The sequence below is a fragment of the Prunus persica genome, chromosome G1 (assembly GCF_000346465.2).
Source record: "Prunus persica cultivar Lovell chromosome G1, Prunus_persica_NCBIv2, whole genome shotgun sequence".
NCBI lineage: Eukaryota > Viridiplantae > Streptophyta > Magnoliopsida > Rosales > Rosaceae > Prunus > Prunus persica.
The window spans coordinates 28,043,009-28,067,660 of record NC_034009.1 but is presented as its reverse complement, the minus strand read 5'-3'; the positions used below and the strand labels follow the sequence as shown (position 1 = coordinate 28,067,660).

Sequence of the window (24,652 nt, the reverse complement as noted above, 5' to 3'; positions counted from 1 at the left end):
CCCCTTTTCCCCCCCCCCCCCCCCCCCCCACCCAACGACTGTGACCATCCCACCCCAGCCAGCAAGGGAGGCCCTGAGCACATGCGGGCAAGGCAACCGCCTTAGCGTTTAAATTGTGAGGGCCCCTAATTTGTATATAAATTCCTCCTTTCTCGGAAGTACATTAACCTAGCTCTCTTCATTCACATTGTATACAATTCGATGGTGGTGCATGCGTATGCGTGGTGTTTTGCAAGTGTAACAACTTAAATTACCAAGTTTTTTGAGTTCCCGTAGATAAGTTGGAGTTAAAAGTGTTAAGTGAATGTCTTTAAAAATTTTAAACGATTTTTTAAAAAAAAATTTTAATCCACCTAGTATTATATTTTTAGATATGTGGACTCCACATAAGTGCCACGTCAACAAATTAATGGAGTTTTTAACGAAAACTCACGGTAGAGACTATTTGTGAGCACGCTTACCAACCTTAAGAACCACGAATGACATAAAAAACAAAAAATAAACTAAACTAAACTAACGCAATTTGATAGTTTTGTGAACCTCAGGGACGTTTTTGCATTCATCGTATTAAACCAGTAGGAATTGAGCCTACAAATTTGCCAATTATGAGTTGAGCGCTTAAACCATTCAGCCATAGAGTGAGATGAATTTACATGGAAATTTATTTCCAAATCAAGAACAAGTTACTATTAAGCGTTTTCATGGTGATGAAAGAGCATACATGGATTGTAGCTAGCCTTCTGGATCATGTTCAAGGTGGTAACGTTTTTAATTAGTAGACCCCATTGGATTCGTTATAATATATAAGATGATGATTGTGCAGTGGCTTGGACAAGGATGGAGGAATGGATTTGTTGATAAAAGAAGGCAAGCATATATTCTCTCAGACTGTTTGGTATGATTAAGATCCAGGAAGAACGATCGTAAAAGTACATAAAGGAAAGCATCTCTCTTTAGCATATAATTTTATAGGGACATTCTGTTTGTAGTTACCTTCCCGCTTTGTTTTTTTGTTTATACTTTTATCCTAAAGATAGGGTTTATCAAGCAAAATCTATGATGTCCCTACTCATTACATGAATAATTAGCCCAAATTCTAACATTTCATCGCCACATTAAATCAAATACAAGATGAAGAAAATAATATAATTTGAAGATAAAGTTTTTTTTTTGGGTACAAGTGATTGGTTGAGTGGATGTGGAAGAGCCCAACTAACTGAGATATACTCTACTGGCATAAAGCATGTCCAATAACATCAAACACGCAAGTAAAATTTGAAAGACAAGGAAATAAAAACAGGAAAAGAGAAGAAAGAAGGAGAAGGAGAATGAATTGTTGTGCAAAAAAGAGTTGGTTATGCTCTGTGGTGTGCAATAAGTAGTTAAATACTATTGAGTTTTTGCTTTATCTTCTTTAACTTGCTTTGGTACTCGTTGCTTTGGTGGCTTGCTCTTCAGTTTTAAACATGTTCAGAAGAAAGCCACAACTTTAAGACCAACCTCGAGAATCTATAAAACGCTTGCATGAAATAAATATTAACTCTTTAGTTTTTTTAATATTTTTTTTACTTTCAATTATTATTACCCTTGAACTGCTAGGATGGGATCCACCAGATTAGCAAGAAGAATGATGGGTTTGCAAACTTTAGCGGATTTGCCTTAGCAATGTGGTACGTACCCGTACCACAATCCAAATAAGCAAAAGGCCACACTTCCACCATTTATCTGTTTCCTAATTTGGCAAAAGGGTTTGAACCAGCAATTGAATTGAAGCCACTCTTCGGATTTTGGATTCAAGATGTTATATGCATGCGTGACGGAATGTGATTAATTAAGTATAGTAAAACAGTGCTATTCTTATCATATAGAAGTTTTTCTCCCAAGTTACAAATAGTTTCTGTTAACACAGTTCTCGAATAAGCTAAATGTATACTACACAAATTCTATGAGACCCCACATGTTTCGGGATCAAATTTTATCCAAGAATCTCATTGGCTTAGCCTTAGCAATATATAAATGACTAATCAGATTTCAAGGATCTTGGTGTCATGACATTAGAAAATAAATTGTGCAGATTGAAGAATCTGGTTAAGACATCTGCAGTGGCAGAGGCAACAACAGCCGCCCCAACAAGAAGTAAAGTCCCTAATTAATATGATTTTGGTTGGTGTTCGAATTGGTAAGTTCTGCTAAACATCACAACATGTAACCAAGAAGAGGAAGATACCATGTTTCTGTTTCTTGGGGCCAAGAATATTACAGGTTGATGTGCAATGTGCATCAAGTAGACAAGAAATAATTCTCATGTACCTTCTGAAACCTCCTCCCAAAGGAAGTTTTAAACCTTCTCCCAAAGGAAGTTTTAAACCTTGTGGAGAGGAAAAATCGACCAGAAAGCTACAACTCAGTTAGCTCTTTTTACTTTAATTGGTGGATAAAAAGCAGCGAATCAGAACATGATTAACAAACATTCAAGCTGAAATTTTATTGACCAGTCGCCATTCATCTTAAGGCAACATGTCACCCACATTTCATAAAGCACAGGAATTTATGCTTTAGAATGTTCCAAGTTGCATGTGATACATACATTTACATGGATATATATTACTGTTATAAAAATCACTCATTAAATAATACTTATAAAAGAAAAAGGGGTCTCTACATCCATTAATAAACGAAAAAGTGTTATAAAGAAAACACATTTAGCACAAGAAACCAAGTAGAGCATTGTTGTTTTTGGTTGCATTGGGAAGAGAGCTTGGAAGTCTAAAGTGGGGAAGAGGAGATCTTAGAATGGGCATAAAGCAAGTGTTTGTTTCTTTTGGAGGGCTGCTTGCTGCTCTATTCCCCATTAATCTTCTCCTATCTATTCTTTATATGCATGGCTTGCTTGACACTGCCACTGTAGCATCTGCTACTTCTTGGTGGCCCAGCAGCACTTGTGTCTGCCCAGTCATATATTCGTATCAGAAAAACAAAAACCTCCTTTTCTTAGCAGGAAAGGAAATGCATTTTACTTAAAAACCCCATACAAATCTCAGATTAAGACCTTAATCTAACTGTTTTATCCCAATACTTAAAAACTCTTTAACCTGATATTCCATGAAAACCCATCATCTGTCTGCCCCAAAAGTTACAACTTGATGCCATCTATTCTACTTGAGCTGAGAGCAGTGAACACAATCTGACCAGGAATTCTGGATCTTTTGAAAACTTGAATAAATAAAGTATATTTTGCATTTTACACATCAGCACTGTATAGTGACGTGGCTTGTGGCTAAGAGACCAGGAGAGACTGGATTGGCCTTTTTTCCTTAGTCGACAAAAGCAGGGCAAATGATAAGAGATACTTGGCTTCTCAAGGGTATTGTTCAAATACCCTTTATTCATCCATGTCAGATTCTTCCATATAACAGCCTTAATTTGCTTAGGTTGCAGACTTATGGTTTGGGTGAATCTAAAATTCCTCTTGGTATTTTGGGTCCCTCCATGCTTTACACTTTAAAGCCCCTCCCAAAACCAACACACATAAATACCCTTGTTATATCTACAGGAATGGATCATAAGAACACAAGGTTCACAAACTGGTCTTAACACTCAAACAAAAACAAGATATCTAGTTTTCTACTACTTTCCTCTTCTTCTTGTTTGTTTCTATAGAAGTTTTTAAACCATACCATGGTTTTCAGTTCTCATGGTGTGTTTGTTCTTCTTTTCTGTATTGGGTTGTTCTTAGTAGTTCAACCAGATGAAGTCTCTGCCCTCACAAGTATAGGCCTAGCCCTCAGAGAGAACCAAGATCAATATCATGGAATTTTTCCGCGGCATCAACGTACTCTCAAGGCTGCCACCATGGAGGAAATGAGCACAGAGAAGAAGAATTCAACAAACACAAACAGCAACTTTGATCCAAATCAATCGAGCAAAAGAAGAGTGCGAAGAGGATCGGATCCTATCCACAATAGGTCTTAAAGGATGAAGCTGGCATTTTAAACACAAAATTGATTCAAGCAATGCAGAACAACCACGAAGCGGTGAATTGCTTCAATTCAAAAGTTTCAAACTTCATTTGGTTGGTTGGTCTTTTTTCCTATCTTGCAGTAGAGTTTTTATATAATAGAGAGACATGTGCATAGCCAAGTAACAGAGCAAGTCATTGAAGGCTTTCAGTGACAGTGGAGCCAACCTCGTCTCTGTCTTTGGAGCCAAGATCATAAACCAATGAGAGAACAGTACAGACGACGGTGGTTCCTCCGAAATGAAAGAAACAAATATAGTTGTTTTTTAATTTTTTTGTCTTTTGAAGAGCAGTGTTCTGTTTCTGTTTGCATCATCAGTGTTAAAGAGTTTTGTTGCAGATGATAGTGAAATTCTTTTGTAACCCTGCAGCTCTTACAATGTCTTTCAAATGTAATGAGCTTTTATTTTATACCTTGATTAGTATTTTCACTTTTTTCTTGGCTGGTGGTGGTCTTCTCTTCTTTTGGTGTTGATAGGGACGGGAAGCTTAATCCCAATCAGAAAAAAAGAACAGAGCCATTTCTTTTTTATATGTCTGTTTTACAAAGAGAGCTTGAGGTTTAGACTGTAATGGCTTTGTCATTCAATTGGGAATTTGCCAAGGATATTTCTAAGCAAGCAACCATGTGTGAATCAAGCAGAGAAATATAAAAATGTAGCAATATGAAAACCTCCCTGTCCTACAAATTACAATTTTCTTCACCAGAAATATTTGTCAAGGTTGTCAAGAAATTTCAAAAGATATGGAACCACCCACCCAACGCGTAAAGCCGATCGCCATTCATCTCTTGCCGGACAAAATGGAAGAGAATCTATGTGGCTGAGTTGGATGATTTTTGTAGAGTGGCTATATCAATAGGGAAGAAAAGGGCAAACCCTTCAATTTCAAGTCTCTTTGCACTCTGAACAAGCAAGAAACCTATGTGCTGCATTTTACCTACCAAGCAAGAAATCCATACATCCTTCACTCACAACACCCTGCTGCAACCCAATGGGCCGGCCAAATCGGGCCCACCAAATTCCTCTTCAATCTCTCCTTGCTTGAAAAAGTCAGCCCACGGCCCCTAAACATGGGTTTCTGAAAATGTCACCGCACTGGATGCTACCCTTGCACTTGCTGCTCTAATTATATATAAATTATAGGAAGATTAACTTAAAAGCTAACAGTGTTTCACTGGTTTCATTGAATTTTCTCTACTAATAAGATGATGAGAGGAAGCAACATCAACAGGTTAATTAGGTGCTACGCCACTAACGCCGCAATCCACACACAACATGCTGCAACTTTTGTTCTGATTAATAAAACATCCATTTTCAAGCTTTTTAAAACCTCTTCTGCTTTTACCACAATCATTTAGAATTAGAACAATTTGCTTCAAGCATTCCGAGCTAGTAAGATTATCCTTAACTCATTTTAATTTAGAGATAATTAATTTATGGTCATGGCTGGTTTAGCATCAAGATAACAAGGTTATCAACTACCCAACGGTTGCTTTAAATGGATGAATTAGACTTCAACTTTGGACACAACCTCTACTCAGAAATGAATCTTCGTTCCCTTCCTTTCCTTCCCATGATGTTTTGGAAGCAAGAACTGAATTATTTGCTGTTTCATGATTTGGGGTCAAGAACAAATTAATAATTAGAGGAAGCTTGAATATAAAAAGGGGATTTAGTGATTGGTTAACTACATGCAAATATTCCATTATCTCTGATTATACAGGATAATGCTTATCCATATTACCCAGTTGGGGCTTTGGGGCTATGTATGTGGAAGATATTTTTGTTTCCCATTTTTTGGTCTTTATCTTCTCTCATGTAATATTTTTGCATGAAAGAACATAAATGCTTTTGGTGGGTGCTGATCCACCCATAAATATAATTTCCAGTAAACCCTTGTGTGATAATATCTCCTCTGCTCCTCTGCTCCTCAGCAAGGATAAAAATTCCATGGTCCATTTTATGTCTGGCCCACACATGCCCGTAATGGCGGTGGACCCTTCTGGAATCTGGTTCTGTTCATTAATTACTCCCCTCTGTGAAGCTCCTATCCCATCAAACAAAAATTATAAAACAATACTGGAATACGGACACGTGATATAGCTTGTATACGATCCTGTGTTTAGGACTTTGTATATTTTGGTTTACTGCATTTCCTTACTTATCCACATAATGAAGCTTTGTTGATGTTAAGTTGTTTCACTGCATAACTTACGCTAGTCACCGAAGCACTCAAAACCAATTGTATACCATAGAGACCCAATTGGGTGATAAGTGGGCTGTGATTATCCCACTGTGCAGCCTTAGCCTGTTAAAATATAGTGTCATTTTGTGTCAATTTGTTCATTGCGCGTGCTGTTGAAAAATGACATATTTGTCAGAACATTGTTTCAACCATTAAGAGGTTTTTGACTCCCACAATTCCTACTGGCTATGGCCTAGCTTTGCTTAGCTAGGTTTCTTTTTCTAGTAGTGCAAATCAAATCAATAATCACCAAAATTCCAGGTCTTGCTATTTATTATTTCATAGTCGCAGCTTAAAGATAAAGTAATATAACAACTGCCCTTATGAAAGCTGGGACGAATTTTGAAATCCATATGCTGTGTGGCGAGAAAAACTTCTAAATTCCCGTTTTATTGTTATATCGCTTTATATTTGTTCTCCTCTTCTTGTAATGTGACTCTAATTTCATGTTTTCTTGGATTCTAACAGAAGCATAATTGAGGATTATAAACATAAAAGACAAAAAACCATCCCATCAGAAACCAATTTGAGATTACTCCGATCCGACGGTGTGATGTTTTTGTATTTATTTATTCATTTATTTTGTTTAAAGATATGACTAACATCTAATCTAAATTCTGAAAGCATGATTAAGATGAAAAATAAGACTGTACAAAATAGTGAGTAATCGATTGATTCAAACATGGCGTGTGGCCGCATTACATGCTCGACGTACAGTGTGCTTTATTGCAACACGTGGATGCTTAAGAAAGATAATCACAGATGGGCCAGAAAAACCGACATGCATTTGCACCCTTTAATCAAACTTTTCTGGTCAATCAACCCAATAATCCAATCTTTTTTAATTTATGTGGTAATTAAAGACATGTTTTACTTGGTAATTAAGCAGAGGAGGGATTGGTTTCTGCAAGATTAAGTTAACAAAGCATGTGGTGCCAATTTACCATCATCATAATCACCATCACAATTGTTTTTGATTGATGGATGGATGGATGGAGTAATAAGTTAAGTTGACAAATTGGCCATCCCTGCTTTCAAACTTAATTAATTCAAGGCCCTCCTTCTTCTTCTTCTTCTTCTTCTGCTGTTGTTTCTAAAATCTTCATAATGCTTAATTAATCATTCAAATTTGATTTAGACCCAAAAGAAAAGAAGAAAAAAGAGATTCAAAATTTGGTTTGGGAAAATGGCAAGGCAAGGCAGAGGGCAGAGCTGCTGCTGCTGCTGCTGCGCTGAAAATATATGTACTCTTGTACTACGAATCCTATGCGCAAAAACAGATACAAAAGACACGTATACGTTTCGGATTGGGTTGGATTGGGTTGCAGGTGTCCAAATTTTTAAAAACTTAAATCGCTGACTTCAACGAATATCATTTATTTATTTTCAGACCAAATTCATAAAGAAAAAAAGAGAAGAAAAGTATGTCAAGCCTAATTTATTGCACTCAACGAACAGATGAAGCCACAGACTGACATACGTAACCTCAGATTAAACTCCTTCCTCCGTAAAGAAATGACACAGAGTTTTTTTCTTTTTTTTCAATTATTTTTGAGTTTTGTGTGAGCTCAGAGACTCAGAGGCTCAGACAGAGAGGCTCAGAGGGTGCTTAATTATATTGGTCTTTGTTTTTACGGGGCTAAAAGAGGTTTTGGAAGCTATTAGGTATAGTACTAATAGTTTGTATTGAATCCATATCTCTCTGTCCCCACAAAACCCCATCTATATATTTGTCATCACTTCTCATTACGACCTTCATCACCCCAATCAGCTTCATCGCCCATCTCCCCTTAACCCCCATTCCCTTAAAAACCTTTCACCTTTGAGCCTTCTTCCATTCTTTTACACAGAAAAACCAAAAGGGTTTTCTTTTCTTCTTCATCTAAACAAAACCCTAATTTAATACCAAATACACCCTTCTTTCATTTTCATATTCATATGCCTAAAAGTCATGGACTTTACCAGCGCTAATCACCTCACACCCACAGCCACCACCATCAAAACCCCAGACACGGACACTGAGCCCCCATCACCATCAGAACCCAAATCCATTTCAAACAGGTCCTTATCTTTCCCCAACGGCTCTCTCAAGCCTCACCATCCCACAATCCCGCCGCCGCAACCGCAACCGCCACCAACAATGGCGGTTGCCTACAAAGAGTGCCTCAAGAACCATGCAGCTAGCTTGGGTGGCCATGCTCTAGATGGGTGTGGTGAGTTCATGCCCAGCCCCTCTTCCAACCCCATGGACCCCACCTCGCTAAAATGCGCCGCTTGTGGCTGCCACCGGAACTTCCACCGCCGTGACCAGCACCGACCCAAAACTGTTCTCAGCCACCACCGCCTCTTGCTGCCAGCGCCACCAACTCATCACCACCACCACAGCTCCAGCCCAAGCCCAACCCAAAGCCCCGTTTCGAGCCAAGGCCCAACTTTGAGCCCACAGTCTCCGCCTCCCGTCTCACACTTGCCACCCTCCTATTTTGCTTCCCCACCCCAAATGTTGCTGGCTCTCAGCAACGGCGTTTCTGGGCCGTCCGATGGGCACCACCACGGTCTCCACCCAACGACTATGAAAGCTGAGAAGTACCCTAATGAGAAAAAGAGATCCAGGACCAAGTTCAGCCAGGAACAGAAGGAAAAGATGAATTTGTTTGCTGAGAAAGTGGGTTGGAGAATGCAAAGGAGTGACGAGAGGTTGGTGGAGGACTTCTGCAATGAGGTTGGGGTCCGTAGAGGGGTGTTCAAGGTTTGGATGCACAATAACAAGCACGGTCTGAAGAAGAGATCAGAGAGATCAGGTGATGGCGGTGAGCGGATGATTATTAGCAATGTCAAATACGAGACCAGTAATGGAGATGATGAGGGTTGTGGCAGAGTTGGCTTCGACTCCATTGTTAATGCTCAAACCACCAGCTACAATGTCAATGCCACACCCCAAAATGGAGGTACCAGAGCAAGTTTTCATCTTTCCAATAATGGGTCGTCTTCTTCATCGTGAACAACTCAGAAAGATCTAGAGAGAGAGAAAGATACAAGCTTAGTGATTTTAATGTTTTTACCATTTCTCGTTAGGTTAGATATAGCTTGTTCATTAATTAATGGCTACTGACTACCGTTTTGGTGAGGAAGAGAAGTGTGGAACTGATGATAGTGATTAGGGAGAAAGTTCTTAATATATTTCCTGAATTCTTAATGCAAAATGAAGTTGCTTTCTTTTGCAGACATGTTTATTATTAGTGGTGCCTCATTTTCTCCTCTGGTTTAACAAATAATCTTTGGGAATGAAGGGGAAATTTCTATTTTTGGGTGGCATGGGGCCATCATTTGGAAAATTCTTGTGGGGGGTTTTTTTTTATAATTATTATTAATTTTATTCATTAACTTAAAGTTAAAGCCTTCCCATACTTTATTTATTTGTCCAAAATGGGTTAGCTTTTTCAAATTTGGGATTGAATTGGTTAAATATAAGTCGTCTGCTATCTTGTCCTTATTCATTTAAAGGTTACTTCTACTTGTGCTGAAGTATTATTCAATTCTTTTTACCCAAGAAATAGTCTTTGTGAGCTTTCGTCTTTGGTGGAGAGATAATGGCAGAGACAGACAGCAGTGATGGGTTTTGGTACCACCTTGACTAGGGCAAACCTCTACTTAATTAACCCAAATACAAATTTAACTAGTTTCATTACTGCATTAGATAAACTTTTAGTGGTTATTAAGCCAAAGAAAGTCACAACCAGATCTAGAACTGAGTCACCCCCCCCATTAAAGTGAGAGTGATATTATCCCGTGACTGATCTTTAAAATCAAGATAGAATCGGGACCAGCAATTGTAATATTTCCTTTGGCATCACTTAAATCCTAATCCAAACAGAATTTATATTGTCCATCAAACTTTTCTTTTGGCCTCTTTAATATCAATGCTTCCGAGTCCTGACATCACCAATACCTTCTTTTTTTTCCTTGTTTTTTTTTATCAGCACTCAAGTGTGTGAAAGCTGTGCTTAAATGGTGTCATGCAGAGGAGAGCAAAATTAATACAAGTTCATCTTCTCAGTATTTCAGTCAATTGAATTTACATCCATCGTTCTCAAGTCCTAAAGAACGAGTTTATAATGTTAACTGACTAATTTACCTAACTCACGTCCACAAATTCGATCCTTAAGCGAGCAGAATGATTAGTCATGGATTTTGATTTAGAACCCAGAAGTGACACACATGAAAGATGTCATGTTGTTTGTGCATGCAATTGTCTAATTAAGAATGCTAGTTTTGATTGCCGGGGCTTTTAAGGCAAGCGTAGCGGGGTTGGCTTAAACCAAAATAATAATTAAAAAAAGAAACGCTTTTTTATTTTTGGGTGATGGAAGGCAGTGCCCAGAAGCCTGAAGGAGGGCCAGGTTTCCTTATTTGGTTGGTTGATTTGAGCGGCAAGCATTTATCTGTCTCTTTTTTCTTCGCTTTGGTTTGCCGCTGCTGAAATATAAATGGGGATGATGATGACGATGATCAACAACACACACCTCTGATTCTGAAAAGATAATTGGGAACAAAACTAAACCAGTCTTTACTTTAATCAATTGGTTTGTATTCAATTTGATCCACCGCCCTTGTACTGCACAAGCGTCAAGATCAACTTGTTCTTTATTCTTCTTTTTTTTTGTCATTACTTTATTACAACTTAGATTTCTTAGATTTTTTTGAACGAATTTGTTACAGCGTGAATTATTGTTGGGCAACATGGCCAAAGTGCCTTGGCATCTCTCTTATCTTATGTAAACTATGTCATCAAACAGCAATACATGTCCAATAATTTCTTTTTCATTTTTATATGTGAAGAAAATATTCGGGCTTAAAATATCTTTAAACGAACCCAAGTGGTGACAGGTTTTGATTTCCTGTCGAGGTTATGCGTGATTAGTAGTAATGGGTTTTTTAAGCCACATCTTTGGGTTGGCTGTTTGGGCTTCTTCAGGACAATGCAACCAGTTCATTTTTCTGGGCCCAAATCAACATTGCATTTCGAGGAAAACCCACCACTAGAAGGGTGGGGTGCCATAAGTAGCAACAAAATTTATCTATTTTAAGAATAACGTGTTAATAGTATAGTGGTTTAGAATAATTGTTATTTCAAGTACGGTCTTGAATTCAAGTCCTAATATTCGTGTTGTGTGTGTGAATTTAGTATATTATCAGCTATGTTAATAAAAAAAGTCCTACAAGTAACATAAAAAAAAGTTTTATTGCTCCCTTATAATAATTTTTTATTGAGTAATTGTTTGACCGTGCGATAACTATACAATCTTTCCACCAAGCCTAACCCATTAATGCTATTTTGTCTATTTTGTTGTTACAATTATGTCAAAAACATGTTAACATGGTACAAGAGTCAAGTCAACATGGAAAAAGCAAAAATGAGGGTTCCATGTGAACCTTCCTATGAACAAAAGTGATCTTGTCTAGCTTTTCGTGGCACCATACCAACTGTTCTGTTTTTAATTTTGACATGTTTAGCACTCTTGAAATCAACCTCAATTCAACTTGAGCAATCAACAAAGTTTGCTCAAGCCGCTCTTCTTGCTGCTTTTGAAACTTCTTTACCACGCAATGCCCACTTCTCAGTATGTCCTTGAGCTTTTTCTCCTTCTGCAAATATGACACAAAAACGGTAAGTTGGTTATCAAATTATATCCAAAAGAAATCATACTCAATCATGATTTGTACTAAACTAACCTTTTGAAGATCTTTCCGAATTTCCATGAGAAGCTCTAGATCCTTGTGGTCAATCTGAGCTTCTTGAAGACCCTTTAGAATCGCATTCCTTTCATCCTTACGAAGAAATTTCCAAAATATACGCATTGATTCTTCAATGATGTTCACTAGCATTCCACTTAAAATTATCGAATCATCCTCCCCTCTTACCCCATGCTTCTTATCATGCATTCTATCATCTGCAATACAATTAACATATCAAAATGTTAGATCATCTAAAACGCTATTAACATACAAAGATGTCTACAATCTGACATGTCCGGTTTAGTTTAAAAGTTTGACAACATAACATATCAAATGCTCAAATTTATAAAAAATGAATATTGCCCTAATGATGTAACACCCTAGGTTTTACCTCTTATAGATGGAACTTGAAGAAGGCTGCGAAGAACGCATCGGTTCTTGACATAATGCTGGACCCTAGGGCCTTGAAATGGATCATCCTCTATGAATCTTTGCAGGAGCACTTGAAACAGCTGAAACTCAGTGGCAACTAGATTGTACTGGTGATTATATCTTTGAGCATGCAATTCTTGGGCTTTTCCGTACTGCCAATGAAGGATTTCCCAAGACAGGCAAACCTGCCCAACATACACCAATTCCAAGTCCTTATGCAAGTCCCCAACAAATTTTGGAATTCGGTCATGAGCTGTGGGTTGTCTTTGTGTTTTGCATCTCCACATGTTCTGTGACAGAAGAGACTTAACAATTGGCATTGATGAAGATTTTTGGATCGTTATTGACTTAGAAACTTTGTCTTTCAGTTGGAGAAAACCTGCATATACAAAGCAAATGATCGGAGATTATAAACACAAATACCAAAAAGTAATTCATTATAAATAAGTGTACATCAGTCTATATTTTAAGTTCTTTGTATCATCTTTGGTAGGAGAGAAACTTACCTATATCGGAAATACCACCGTGGCGTTATCTCAAGTCAATCACTCATTGTCATGTGTTTTAACTTTCCAACATGACAATACATGATAGACTTGAGATAGTGTCATAGTGACATCCTCGTTAAATGAGGATAGACGGTGACCATTGGGGTCAAAGCTATGCTCAACATTTGGGTGAAGCTTTAATTGTGTTGGTGATATTGAAAATGAATATCATAAATTTATTATACTTTGCCGTTTGTTGTGTTATATTCCCATTATTAGTGGAAAAGGATGGGAACAAGTAAAAAGGAAATAATATTAGGTGGAGGCCCAGCATATTCTAAAGTCTTGAAACGAATCTTTTCGTGGAAAAAAAAAAGGAAAAAAATCTTAAAGAGATGGGACAAGAAAATAATATCCAGCCATTGATAATGCTTTTTATACAAATGAGAAAAAGAGAAAAGCTGCTTCACAGCATTAACTTTGGAAGCTTTTAAAGAAAAACTAAATACAGAAATTGTTACCCTACCTAATGCCCTAAGCAGATGAAGAAACTCATTAATCTTTTGGACAGAAGACCAACTTTTGGTCAAAATATACTATCCAGCATGAAAATTGATATTTGATATTTGATATGTGCCATATGCAGTTTCAATATGCAGAACGACAAAACTAAAACAGAGGGAGGTTTTATGTTGAACTTACCGATTGCATGCATGGTCTGGTTGTTCAAGATGTCCAGCTTTCGCATTCTCTCTGCGTAGCTCTTGTAAACCTTCTGAAGCTCCGCCATTTGATCTTTGTATTCAAGCTTTTCATCAATCTTCAGCGGCTTTAACTTTAGATTCTCCACCATCTCTGTGCACTCAGTTTCTTCTTCTAAAATTGTGGGAAGCCCCCTGTTTCTCACATTTCTCATTTCCATTTTCAGCTGTTCAATTATATCCTCATGCTCCCATGGCAACTCATCCTCATTTTCTTCATTCGAATTCGATCCGGATTTTCCCTCCTGCGAGCCAATTTCTTCTGCAGATTGTTCTGTACAATTTCTGGGCTTTGTCTCCTCATCTTCATGTTGGTCCTCAACTTCCTCTTCCAAGACACTAGAACTTTGGATTTGGGGTTCTGATAATTCAATAAATTCATCATCAGAAGATTCAGAACTATCCTGTTGTTGATCTGAAAAAACAACTCTTTTCCCATATGGGTTACTGAAATCATGCAATTGGAAATCTTCCATATTCATTTTTACCTTCTGATTATCTTCCTTAATGACCACAAGGCTTTGAGGTTGCAATCCCTCACTCATATTTCTGCCCACCAGAAACTCATAGGTAATTGAACCCACATCATCTGAGGGCTCATGCTTCCCGAAACTTGTATTTTCTGGATACTCAACCGTCCTGGAAAGCTCACTCTCAGCAACGAAAAGCTTCCCAAAACTAAAACTATCAAAAGTGTGCTCTACTATCTCAGAAGAATTATGACCAGTGACAGTTTTCTCTAAAACCTCTCCGACGCAAACAGAACTACCAGAGTCCTCTGTTTTTTCCATATCAGCAATATTCTCTGTTGTTTCCTCTGTTTTTTCTTGATCATGAACATCCTCTGTTTCTTCTTGATCATCAACAGCCTCTGTTTCTTCTTGATCATCAACATCCTCTGTTTCTTCTTGAACACCAACAGGTTTTGTTGTTATTTGATCATCAAAATTCTCTGTTTTTGCCTCTGCTTTTTCTTCATCAGCAGCCTCTGCTCCTTTATCAAGAATTTGAGAATCATATACATTTGAATTGCTCCATCCCACATAAAATTCTTGGACAACAAAGCTCGTTGATTTTGGTTCTTCCATGTAGCAATTGATATCTTTGCCGGACCTGAACTCGTAAAGATCGGTGCTTGCAGCCGAAACTGTCTCCACAAAACCAAGATTCTCCGTTTCTTCTTCTTCTCTGTTTTTATCTTCACTTCTGCTATCAGAATACAGAAAGCACTTCTCTTCTTCTCCAAATACATCAATGTCTGAAATCGAGGACCCCTTTGAACCCACTTGATCATCCCGTTGCAAACAAGGAACACGGTTTTCATTTCTCTGTTCATCTGCCTGAAATCTGCAAAAGAAATAAACCAACCATTATCTACCTCAAAAGAATGAAAAAACTTTAGATTCCATCGGAGAAATCACAGACTTGAACATACCTGAGTATATATCTGCTTATGAACCCAAATAGAAAGAACAAGTAGCTGCAACACAAGACCCACATAGAACCAACGACCCCAACCATGTTTCCGTACAAGGACTTGCTTAGGAGACGTTGTGCAATAAAGTCGAATTGGGTTTTGAGCACGAGGAATTTGTTGGTAACCATCATTTCAATCAACCTCGGGGTTTTTTTCTTAATTTTTGGCAGTTGTAAGCAAAGTCAGGGGAGAAGAAGGAGGACGCTTGGAATTTTTCTCCATGGATCGGAATTCATTCGGGGATAGTGGAGTCTCCACTTGCAGACAGCGAAACTTGAGGAGGGAGTGAACACTCGAAAGACAACATTTTTTGAGGGAGACAAATATATGCGAGATTGTTGGAGGAGATTGAGCTCAATTCTATTGTTTGTCAATTGTGCAGTGAAAGAGAGAAAGATACGTGGAATAATTATGACAGGTACTAATAAATACTAATAATAAATTCAAATGGAATGGAAGTTATTTTTGCTGGGTCGGTTTGATTTCTGAAAGCAGCACCAACAGTTAAAGGAGTTTCCATTTGAGTGTTTCGTAAAGGTTGGACTCGGAAGACCGACACGTTTCCCCAGTGAAGAGGGGAGGAGAGTCAAAGTAAGACTTGAGGTCTACTAAACGGTCCACCTTAGGGTTTGGGTGAAGGAAAATGCTATAGCCTACTAGGTTTATAGGGGTGTAAAGCAAATCAGACTTACGAATGGGTTATGCCGGTTGATCAAGACAACGTATCTGTTATTGTTAACTAATTGCGTTTTGATAAATTGAATTTTTGAGATTCTTATAGCATATAAATTAAATCACACACATTTAGTGGTAATGAGTGTGGTGATGAGCAAAAATATTCTCTTGATATATGATTCATTTCTCTTTACATTAAAAAAGTTAAAATATTGTTTTGTCAAAAAAATAAATAAATTACATGTGTAATCATTATTAAAATTTTCCAAATATATGTGATTAAGAAATATATATATTTTTTAGAACGATTAAGAAATAATACTATAAACCTACGAATGTAACTGATGTCCATGAAATTATATTTTTGACAACTGAATTGTAAAGTCATTAATCACCTTCATATTATTTGTATCTATAATGGCTCCAGTCTAGGTTTTAATTTCAAATTGAATCAGTTTCATTTTATACCTAGATTTTTAATTCATAATTAAATTAGTTTCAGTTTTTTTTGTGTGCCAAACGATAAGAAAAAATTAGTTTCAGTTTAGGGCAATGCAAATTTAGAAAGTAGTGCATTATGAAGCCATGCTTACTTAAAAAACTCATTCTCTCTTTGCCAAAACTCACCCATCCCATTTTATCAGAAAAATGTAATTGCAAAATGCTAGATTACAATTTTGTTGGGAATTTATGTTAAAATTCTGAATTTATTTTTTGCATCATATTTTTGTTTTTAGAATAAGCGATAGTACATACTACATAGGCGGGAATTTTTTTCACCTACATACACAACTAAGATGTCATGGAGTTGAAACGTGAGATCTTATCTATAAATCAAAGTACTTTTTAATTAGGCTGGACCCATTTGTTTAATTGCATTATCAGTACTCTTATTAGTGGGCTTCATGAATAGACAAAATAGTAAACCCGTTGAAGCAATTGCATGCTCAATATATCAGCCGGCCATTATAATTAAAATATGGTGAAGTCTTTTTTATCATTTGTTGTAATATACTGTTTAAATTTAATACTTAAAAATGAGTCAACAAATTTTCTAATTTTGGATAACAAATGAGTCAACAATTGGGCGTCATGAATTTAAAATTAGCGGATTGGTGGCATGTCTTTAGCCTGCTTTCATAACTATGAGGGGGCAGGATGAAGGAGAATGTGACCCTAGACTTGTAATAAAATGTATATTTAAGATTTCAAGTAAGAAGCCTACGGGTGGAAAGCGAAAACTATTTGTTTAGCAAATATCGCCGCTAATTAAACTAGATTAGTAGACTTGCAAAATTATCATTCTTGTTTTGAATTCAATTCCCCTCACTCAATGGATGGTTTTGGCCGGCTGTGGGTGTCATTATCGAAGAATTAGCATGTTGTTATAGGTAAGATGAGATGGGTAGACATTGATGACAACAATAAAAAAGAAAAAAAAGCTAAACCAATACTAATACTGATATCTCTTAGAAAGTTATCGTGTTGCATTCACTTTCTTTTTTCAGATATTGCTAGTCAAATTCATATAAAGTATAATTATACCAACCCGATGTACAATTTAGTAAAACTATTTTGCCGTCTCCGTAACGTGATGGACATGAATGGTGCAAAGTCAACCAGAAAAATCCAAGATGCCATGGCAGGAGGTGAGTGGTGAGCGGTGATGACATTTGGGGTGGGGGGGGGTGTGGTTGGAAGGATTTGGTGAATTACTTTTTTTGTTTTTGTTGTGTTATTCGATCCTCACTCAGCTTTCATTTCATACATGCTTTTAAACAAGAGATTTAGTTTAATACGGAAAGAAGAAATGCGCACCACGAAGCGCGAAAGCACCTATTTTCCATTGGAATATACATATAGGCTATAGCTAGGCAAGTGAAGCTAACTTTGTTTTGTGCCCTACATGTCTCGTCCGTGCTTATTGCTCAAGCTAAGAGGGGGGAAAACAAAGTCGGTCTTGGTTTGTTGTTGCTTTGTAAGAAAATGCCACAAAAGGTTGCATCGCATGCTTCACATTTTGATGTCATTTTATTTTATTTTATCAAAGTCATTTTATTTATTTATTCAACCACTGTTTTATAAAATTTAAATTTAAATGGAGACTGAAAATAATCATTGATGCAAGTTACCTCGTCCGCATCATTTTAGTGGGCCTCTCCCAGCCCAATTGAACTCAAAGTTTGTAGAAACGACGTCGTAAATCGGTACAATCACGCAAGCCACTTGGCCCACTTCGACAGCCTCGTATGCGTGGAAATTAAAATCTGGATCGTCCATCAGATCAGAGACAGTTTAGCAAAGATCTAATAAGGGCCCTCCGATCTTAAGCAGTAAGTTAATAATGATTCATATAAAGCCTCCTCTTCGACAAAACCCTAGACTGAGTGATAGCTGAAAATCAAGCAAAAATGGTGCAGCGTCTCACATATCGTACCCGGCACAGCTACGCCACCAAATCCAACCAACACAGGATCGTCAAAACCCCCGGTAAATTTAAATATTTTTGCTTGTAACTTGTAAGCCCTAAATGTTGTTTGCTTCATTTCTGGCTCATATTTGTGTGTAACTGCAAATGAATGGTGGATTAAGATGGTGTTTTGATTTGTGGGCTCTGCTTTGTTTGTGTTAATTCAATTGTTTGTGCTGTTTCTGATGGTTGTTTTGGATGTTTAGGAGGGAAGCTAGTGTACCAGACCACTAAGAAGAGGGCGAGTGGACCCAAGTGCCCTGTCACTGGCAAGAGGATTCAAGGGGTATGTCTTATTTCTGTTAAAAATGTTGTGTTGTTTTTACAGTTTGTGTTGCCTTCATAGTTTTTATATTCTAGTTTCATCTCCATTGTAGTTTAGTGGGTGCCCAATGTTTTCTAATTTGCATCTGAAAATGTTGCACTAATCCGGATTCATTTGATTTGTTAAAGTACTACCATGCCAGTTCAGTAGTGTGTCTCTGTGTGTGGATGGAATGGTTCTAGTTCCACTTAACCCATTCATTTGAGTTCTTAGTTGCAATCAATTTCTGCGTGGAGCATTGTATGTGGGTAATGATTGCTTATGAGCGCATTCTCAGGGGTGATACATTGTTGTCTTTGCTTGTAGATCCCTCACTTGAGACCTGCTGAATATAAGAGGTCTAGATTATCTAGGAATCGGAGGACTGTTAACCGTGCTTATGGTGGCGTATTGTCTGGAGCTGCTGTCAAGGAAAGGTTTGTATATGGATTCCAGTTTGACCTTTTCTTTTCCAATTCTAATGTTATGTTGCATGGATTGGGTTTAGACAAGTCGTTTTCTGTTGGTTTACAGGATCATCAGGGCCTTTTTGATTGAAGAACAAAAGATTGTGAAAAAGGTGTTGAAGATTCAGAAGGCAAAGGAAAAGCAAGCCTCAAAGAGCTAGATTTCAAGATCGAGTGAGTGTTACGTAGCTACCAGAGTGATTTTGGCTTGTGGTGGGCTATGGGAAGTAATTTGAGTTCCAGTTTGTACTTTTACATTTTGTTGTGGATGGTTTAATTATGATGTTAAGTACTTAATTTTGTTCAGAAATCCATTCTTACCGTGGATTTTCCCTGTTTTGTATTTCAGTGGTAACATATACATTTTCCAATTGTTTGTGTAATGCCCGTTTAGTAGCTTTATTTATGACTCCAGTTATGTGTGGATCTTTTCCAAACCTTTCATGTAGTTGATTGTTTTTCATTGCAAGACTGGAACTTTCTTTAGTTTGAGTGCTCTGATGTGTAGAGGATGAAAATGCAACGTACGTATTACCAGATCATCTAAGGTAGATTTAGAATAGCACAGCCAAGTTTTAACTATTATCGCTACAGCAACCCTAGACGAGTGTAACCTAAGATCACAATTATTCAAATTCCAATAGGATGAAAAAAAAGAAGAGAAAAATCTTAAAATCTGCCAATGTATTCGTATCACTAAAAGATCAAGCCTTTTCTCTTATGCCTGTGAGGACTAAAAGATCAAGCTTGAAGATGCTTCAGCCTGGCGACCAGTTTGTCATGAGGTGGGAGAGTCTCCTTTATCAGAGGATGGCCTTTGAGATCATGCACCCATGAAAAGAATGCAGGGTTCTTTTCGGGTATAAGAACGGTAGTGACAGCCTCATGAAAAGCCTCATAGGTGCAAGCATATGAGCTCACCACAATACCCAGAAAGCTCAAGGAACCATCAATGAAGAAGAGGGGATCCTCTTGAAAATCCCTCTTCATCCCTTCTTCAAAGACCTTAACCAATTCGCTCAAGTCTTCGATGGCCTTCTCTCTATATTTCCCTGTGGATCTTATAATACTGTATATTCCTGGTATGATCTGATAAAAATGAAATAGGATTGTTTTGTTAGTGGTTAGCAACTAAAGTACGACAATGACAAGAAAAAATAGCTTGCTTGCTTGCCTTCTCATCATAATATTTTGCCCAAAAGCGAATTTTGGCTCTTTCATATGGATCTTTGGGCAGCAGATTGGGGGTTTTGCTCCAGTTCTCATCAATGTATTCGAGGATGACGCGTGATTCTGCGATTGGCTTGCCTCTGTGTACAAGAACAGGTACCTGTTTGTGGACAGGATTGTAGCTGAGCAGCATTTGGCTCTTGTTTACTAAATCTTCTTCAACATACTCATATTGGATGCCCTTAAGTTTCAGGGCTATCTTGACTCTACCACTGAAAGAACTAGCCCATGTCCCAAAGAGCACAACCTCAGATTGCTTGTGCTCCATTCTCCTCTCTCCTCTCTCTCTCTCTCTCTCTCTCTCTCTCTCTCTCTCTCTCTCTCTCTCTCTCTCTCTCTCTGTGAATTGGTGCATACATGTGCAGTGTGCTGAGAGGTTTATATCGAGTTGGATCTTATTAAAAGTGTGAGCCAACTGAATTCTGTCTACATAGATGCAATTTCCTAGCCTTCGCGTAATTTCAACTACCGGAAAGTCTTTGTTTACATATTATCCTCGACTCGGCTAAACTGATGGCAAGACCTGAGAATATGACTCAGTAAGTTTATAGCCACTTGATCTGTTTTTCATTCACTAATAAATCAGATATCTACCAATGAATCAGTCTTATTGCATTGGCATGCATCATGTCATATGGAAGCAATCTAATATCTTTCGCTTACTTCAGTAAGCCAACGCTGTTAATTTTGTCAATGGATTAGAAAGACACGAACAAGAATCTCATGCATGCTCCGTGGATTTGCTTCATCATCTGTATGTTTCATTTGATTTTATATGTCTTGGGCCTTTTACACTTTTTGGGCTTAAACAACTTATCAAACCCCTTTAAAACAGAAACGCCATTCCATTGGGCCAATGTTAGCATCACATCTCCTTCTCCATATTCTCTGACCACTTCGATGAATAATTTTGGACATGAGCCCAGCTCTAATAGAGTACAAGTACAAGTTTATTTATTTTCTCCCCAAAAGAAATAACCATGAAAATAAAAATAAAAGACCCCAAACCTTTGTTGTTAATTATTTTGATCAGCAAAAAGACCTACTAGTGTAGTGATTTAGAGCAATGATTTTCAAAGAAAGATCCCGGTTTCGAGTCCTAGCATGCATATAGTGTGTGTGTGAGTTTAATATGTCATCGCTCTTATGTCTTTAAATGTTGATCATTCCTTTCTAATCCTAGCATGCTCGGAGCATGAAGCATAACCAATTTATCCGCTTTTCCTTTTTGGATACAAAGGAAAGAAAAAAACATGTCGATGAATTGTTTTTAGGTCTCTCGAGTCTGAATACATACTTAATTAATTAGTTTATCAATTTGAAATTTTCTCGTTACAAGCACGTTTGTGAATGCGTGCATCATGATATGTTTGTGAGTGCGCATTGATGATCTGCAATTTTGAACGAAAGGACCTCAAGTTAACATGCGAAATCCTCAACACTCTATTTCCTCAATTAATCATACAGACTTTGGAGTTTAATTAATTAGCAAAAAGAATCCCACTAGAGATGAAACTTAATTAACTGAGCTATAGCTAGCTAACTAAAAGTTAAGCTATAATTAAGAAACAAATGGTTTTTGAGACACTGACAAAATGTTTCTTATGTAACTAATTTCAAGTATAGCATCTGGTTGTGGACATTTCACTTGGACATGGTGAAGACTCCCACGTCAAACTCGACTTCCATGCATCTCCTCCTCCCCCTCCTCCTATATTCAAAGGCAAAGGTAAACTATTGCTCATCATCAAGGGAAACCCAATATTGGATCTCACATTCGTCTCCCATTGTTGATCATCTGCGTCTTCTGTCAAGTTCGAGTTCACATTTGAAACATTGTTCTTGATCAACCCAACAACAGTGTCATGACCATTGCCCATGTTATTATTACCTTGCGCGACCTCATGATGATGTGGCAATGGCATGGATGAGAAGCCGCCATTACATTGATCTTGTGATCCAGTGGTGGTACTAAATTCAAAATTAGTGCTCTCTGCAGAAGCCTTGTTGATGCTGTTGCTACTATTATAATCTCCAAGCATCGAAGACGACATATTCAACAACAAAGACGACACATCCACGGCGCATTTAGCCACCGGTCCTGATGGAGTTTCTAGAGGTGATGATGAAAATGTGAAGCTAGGGGTGCTAGAAAAGTAGTCTCCATTGGAATTGGAAATGGGAAAGTACTGATAGGGTAGTTTGATGTTGCAACCCATCATCAATGGGTTCATGGGTTTGTAGGAGCTAGTGTAAATATCTAAAGGGGACATAGAACTTGTGGTGGATGAGATTTGTATGTCATTGTTGTTGTTAGCACAGAAGTTGGTGGTTGAATTGGTTTTTGATGTCAATGGCATTCTCTCTGAACTAAACTCATGTTGGTGATGATGATGAGCAGCACTGTGTGCAGCTTTGGAGCCTAGCATATGATCATCATATGTGTTTGTTTCAGGCAAGACAGACACCCAAGAGTGATGAGAAAGGGCTCTTTGATGAGCATGACTTGAATTTGTTTTCTTGAATATCCTGCATATTGCCCATGAGTCCTGCAACAATTAGTATTATATAGTTTTATTAGTCAACAATAATACATTATATAAATATTAAATATTGAGTTCTCTTATCAAGCAATCTGTGATGTGAATTGTTATCTGACTGTCAAACTAAACTCGCGATATATACAAAGATAAATTTTCTTTACATACATTTGCAGGAATGGTTTTGTCCATGAATGATGATGATCTCTTTGTTTGGAGTGAGTCGGTGAGAGACGGTAAGCGAAACTCATGCATCATCCAGTCGGTTTTGACCCCTTTGGCAGCTCTGCCTTTGTAGAAAACAAGTGATTTCTTCAACCCAATGCACTTGGAGCTACATGCACCTTCGGATGAGTAGATGGGTCGGTCGGTTCCCGTGGCTTTCCAGAACCCGGCTCCAGTTACCCGGTTCGGCCTTGTGCTGTTTCTGTATTTTCTGTCCCTTGGGCAGTAGAAATACCACTCCTTCTCCCCGGAAGCTGCCAACTCTACATATATATCAAACAAAAAATTTAATTAAAAACTCTAACATCTGTAGCAGCCGGCTTTTAAAGCTAATTAAGCTGTTCAAAATTAAGCTAGGTAGCTAGGAAGATGGGTATTAGACAATCTTAGATATTCTAAACAAAGAAACGAAATGAAACCCTAACCTAAATATACAGAACTTAGGTATATAAACAACACATATTTAAGAGAGAAAAAGCTGCCAAATAAATTAGAAGTTGAACTTTTTCAGTACTCATGCATGAACAAGATTTATATTTTAAAAAATTACTTGGAAGATCCCAGGGATCAAATTTATAGATGTCTAGTTGCTTGATGAGCTCAATAGAGAGAGGGCGCTGCTGAATCTTCCTCTTGAGATAAAACCCAACAAGCTCCTCATCAGTTGGATGAAAACGAAACCCCGGAAGCATCACTTCATCCATTTTATCTCCTCCAATAATATTCATATCACTTCTCTCATCCATACCTTAAACGTACTAGTATTCTTCTCTCTTTCCCCAAACTATTTAAAGTTACTAGATATAGATGAAACTTTAATCACTTTTAGTAAGAGCTGTACTCAGCAAGCAGAAGCTGAATAAATTAATGTTAATATCAATTACAGTGCTCTTTTATACATATAACACCTGAAAGAAAAGCCTGAAACTGTAGTAACAAGCAAACCCTAGATATAGCTAGAAAACATGAACACACAAAAACACAGAGAGAGAGAGAGAGAGAGAGAGAGAGAGAGAGAGAGAGAGAGAGAGAGAGAAGAAGAAGAAGAAGAAGAAGAAGAAGAAGAAGGAGAAGAAGGCACACAAGTGAAGAGGTGGAGTGAAAGCAACCAATTAAGTTGGCGGTGAGGTTGGACTTAATTTGTAGGCAAAATATATGCTTCCTGAGGAGGGGTCTGCCTCCGAAGGATCAGCCACCTTTTCTGGTGACTTAAAATGAGTGTGTGTCTTGCGAGGATCGCGTTGGCTACTTGTGTACTTCTTCGCACACACTCACATAGATATTAATACAATGAAGCTCTTAAAATCAAAGCCATCAAATTAATATCACAACTACCAAGAAAATTAAAGCTCAAGTCAAGAAAAAGAAAATAGATTTTCCACTAGAGAAGACCCTTAAATGAACCCAATTTAGGGTTTGTTTTATTAATCCAAGTTGTGGAATCTCAAGGAACCACCCCCTGTATATGTCACCAGCTTATAGTATAGGGATTATGAACACATTTTTGATTCATTATTTCTCTCAAATATTATATATTTATAATCGAAGTTTTGGTCTATCCATTGCAAATGAAGACAAATCA

General features: G+C 37.6%; 5 protein-coding genes across 5 annotated transcripts; 2 read left to right on the top strand and 3 right to left on the bottom strand.

Annotated features, from left to right (window-relative positions):
• On the top strand, nt 7,775-9,515 carry LOC18788464 (zinc-finger homeodomain protein 11). Its single transcript, XM_007224703.2, has one exon. The coding sequence runs from the start codon at nt 8,217-8,219 to the stop codon at nt 9,264-9,266; it is 1,050 nt and encodes a 349-aa protein (XP_007224765.1). The 5' UTR covers nt 7,775-8,216; the 3' UTR covers nt 9,267-9,515.
• LOC18793853 lies at nt 11,489-15,586 on the bottom strand. Its single transcript, XM_007221876.2, has 5 exons — nt 15,118-15,586; nt 13,624-15,029; nt 12,393-12,812; nt 11,999-12,216; nt 11,489-11,911 (listed from the first exon to the last, which is right to left on the bottom strand). The coding sequence occupies exons 1-5, from the start codon at nt 15,288-15,290 to the stop codon at nt 11,660-11,662; spliced, it is 2,469 nt and encodes an 822-aa protein (XP_007221938.1). The 5' UTR covers nt 15,291-15,586; the 3' UTR covers nt 11,489-11,659.
• Nucleotides 18,147-19,544, top strand: LOC18791916 (60S ribosomal protein L34). Its single transcript, XM_007227452.2, has 4 exons — nt 18,147-18,324; nt 18,511-18,590; nt 18,936-19,045; nt 19,143-19,544. The coding sequence occupies exons 1-4, from the start codon at nt 18,246-18,248 to the stop codon at nt 19,234-19,236; spliced, it is 363 nt and encodes a 120-aa protein (XP_007227514.1). The 5' UTR covers nt 18,147-18,245; the 3' UTR covers nt 19,237-19,544.
• LOC18791296 (glutathione S-transferase U10) lies at nt 19,817-20,573 on the bottom strand. The gene is made up of 2 exons (XM_007225467.1): nt 20,250-20,573; nt 19,817-20,164 (listed from the first exon to the last, which is right to left on the bottom strand). The coding sequence occupies exons 1-2, from the start codon at nt 20,571-20,573 to the stop codon at nt 19,817-19,819; spliced, it is 672 nt and encodes a 223-aa protein (XP_007225529.1).
• Nucleotides 21,791-24,283, bottom strand: LOC18791017 (protein FEZ). Its single transcript, XM_007224829.2, has 3 exons — nt 23,621-24,283; nt 23,014-23,333; nt 21,791-22,854 (listed from the first exon to the last, which is right to left on the bottom strand). The coding sequence occupies exons 1-3, from the start codon at nt 23,814-23,816 to the stop codon at nt 21,922-21,924; spliced, it is 1,449 nt and encodes a 482-aa protein (XP_007224891.1). The 5' UTR covers nt 23,817-24,283; the 3' UTR covers nt 21,791-21,921.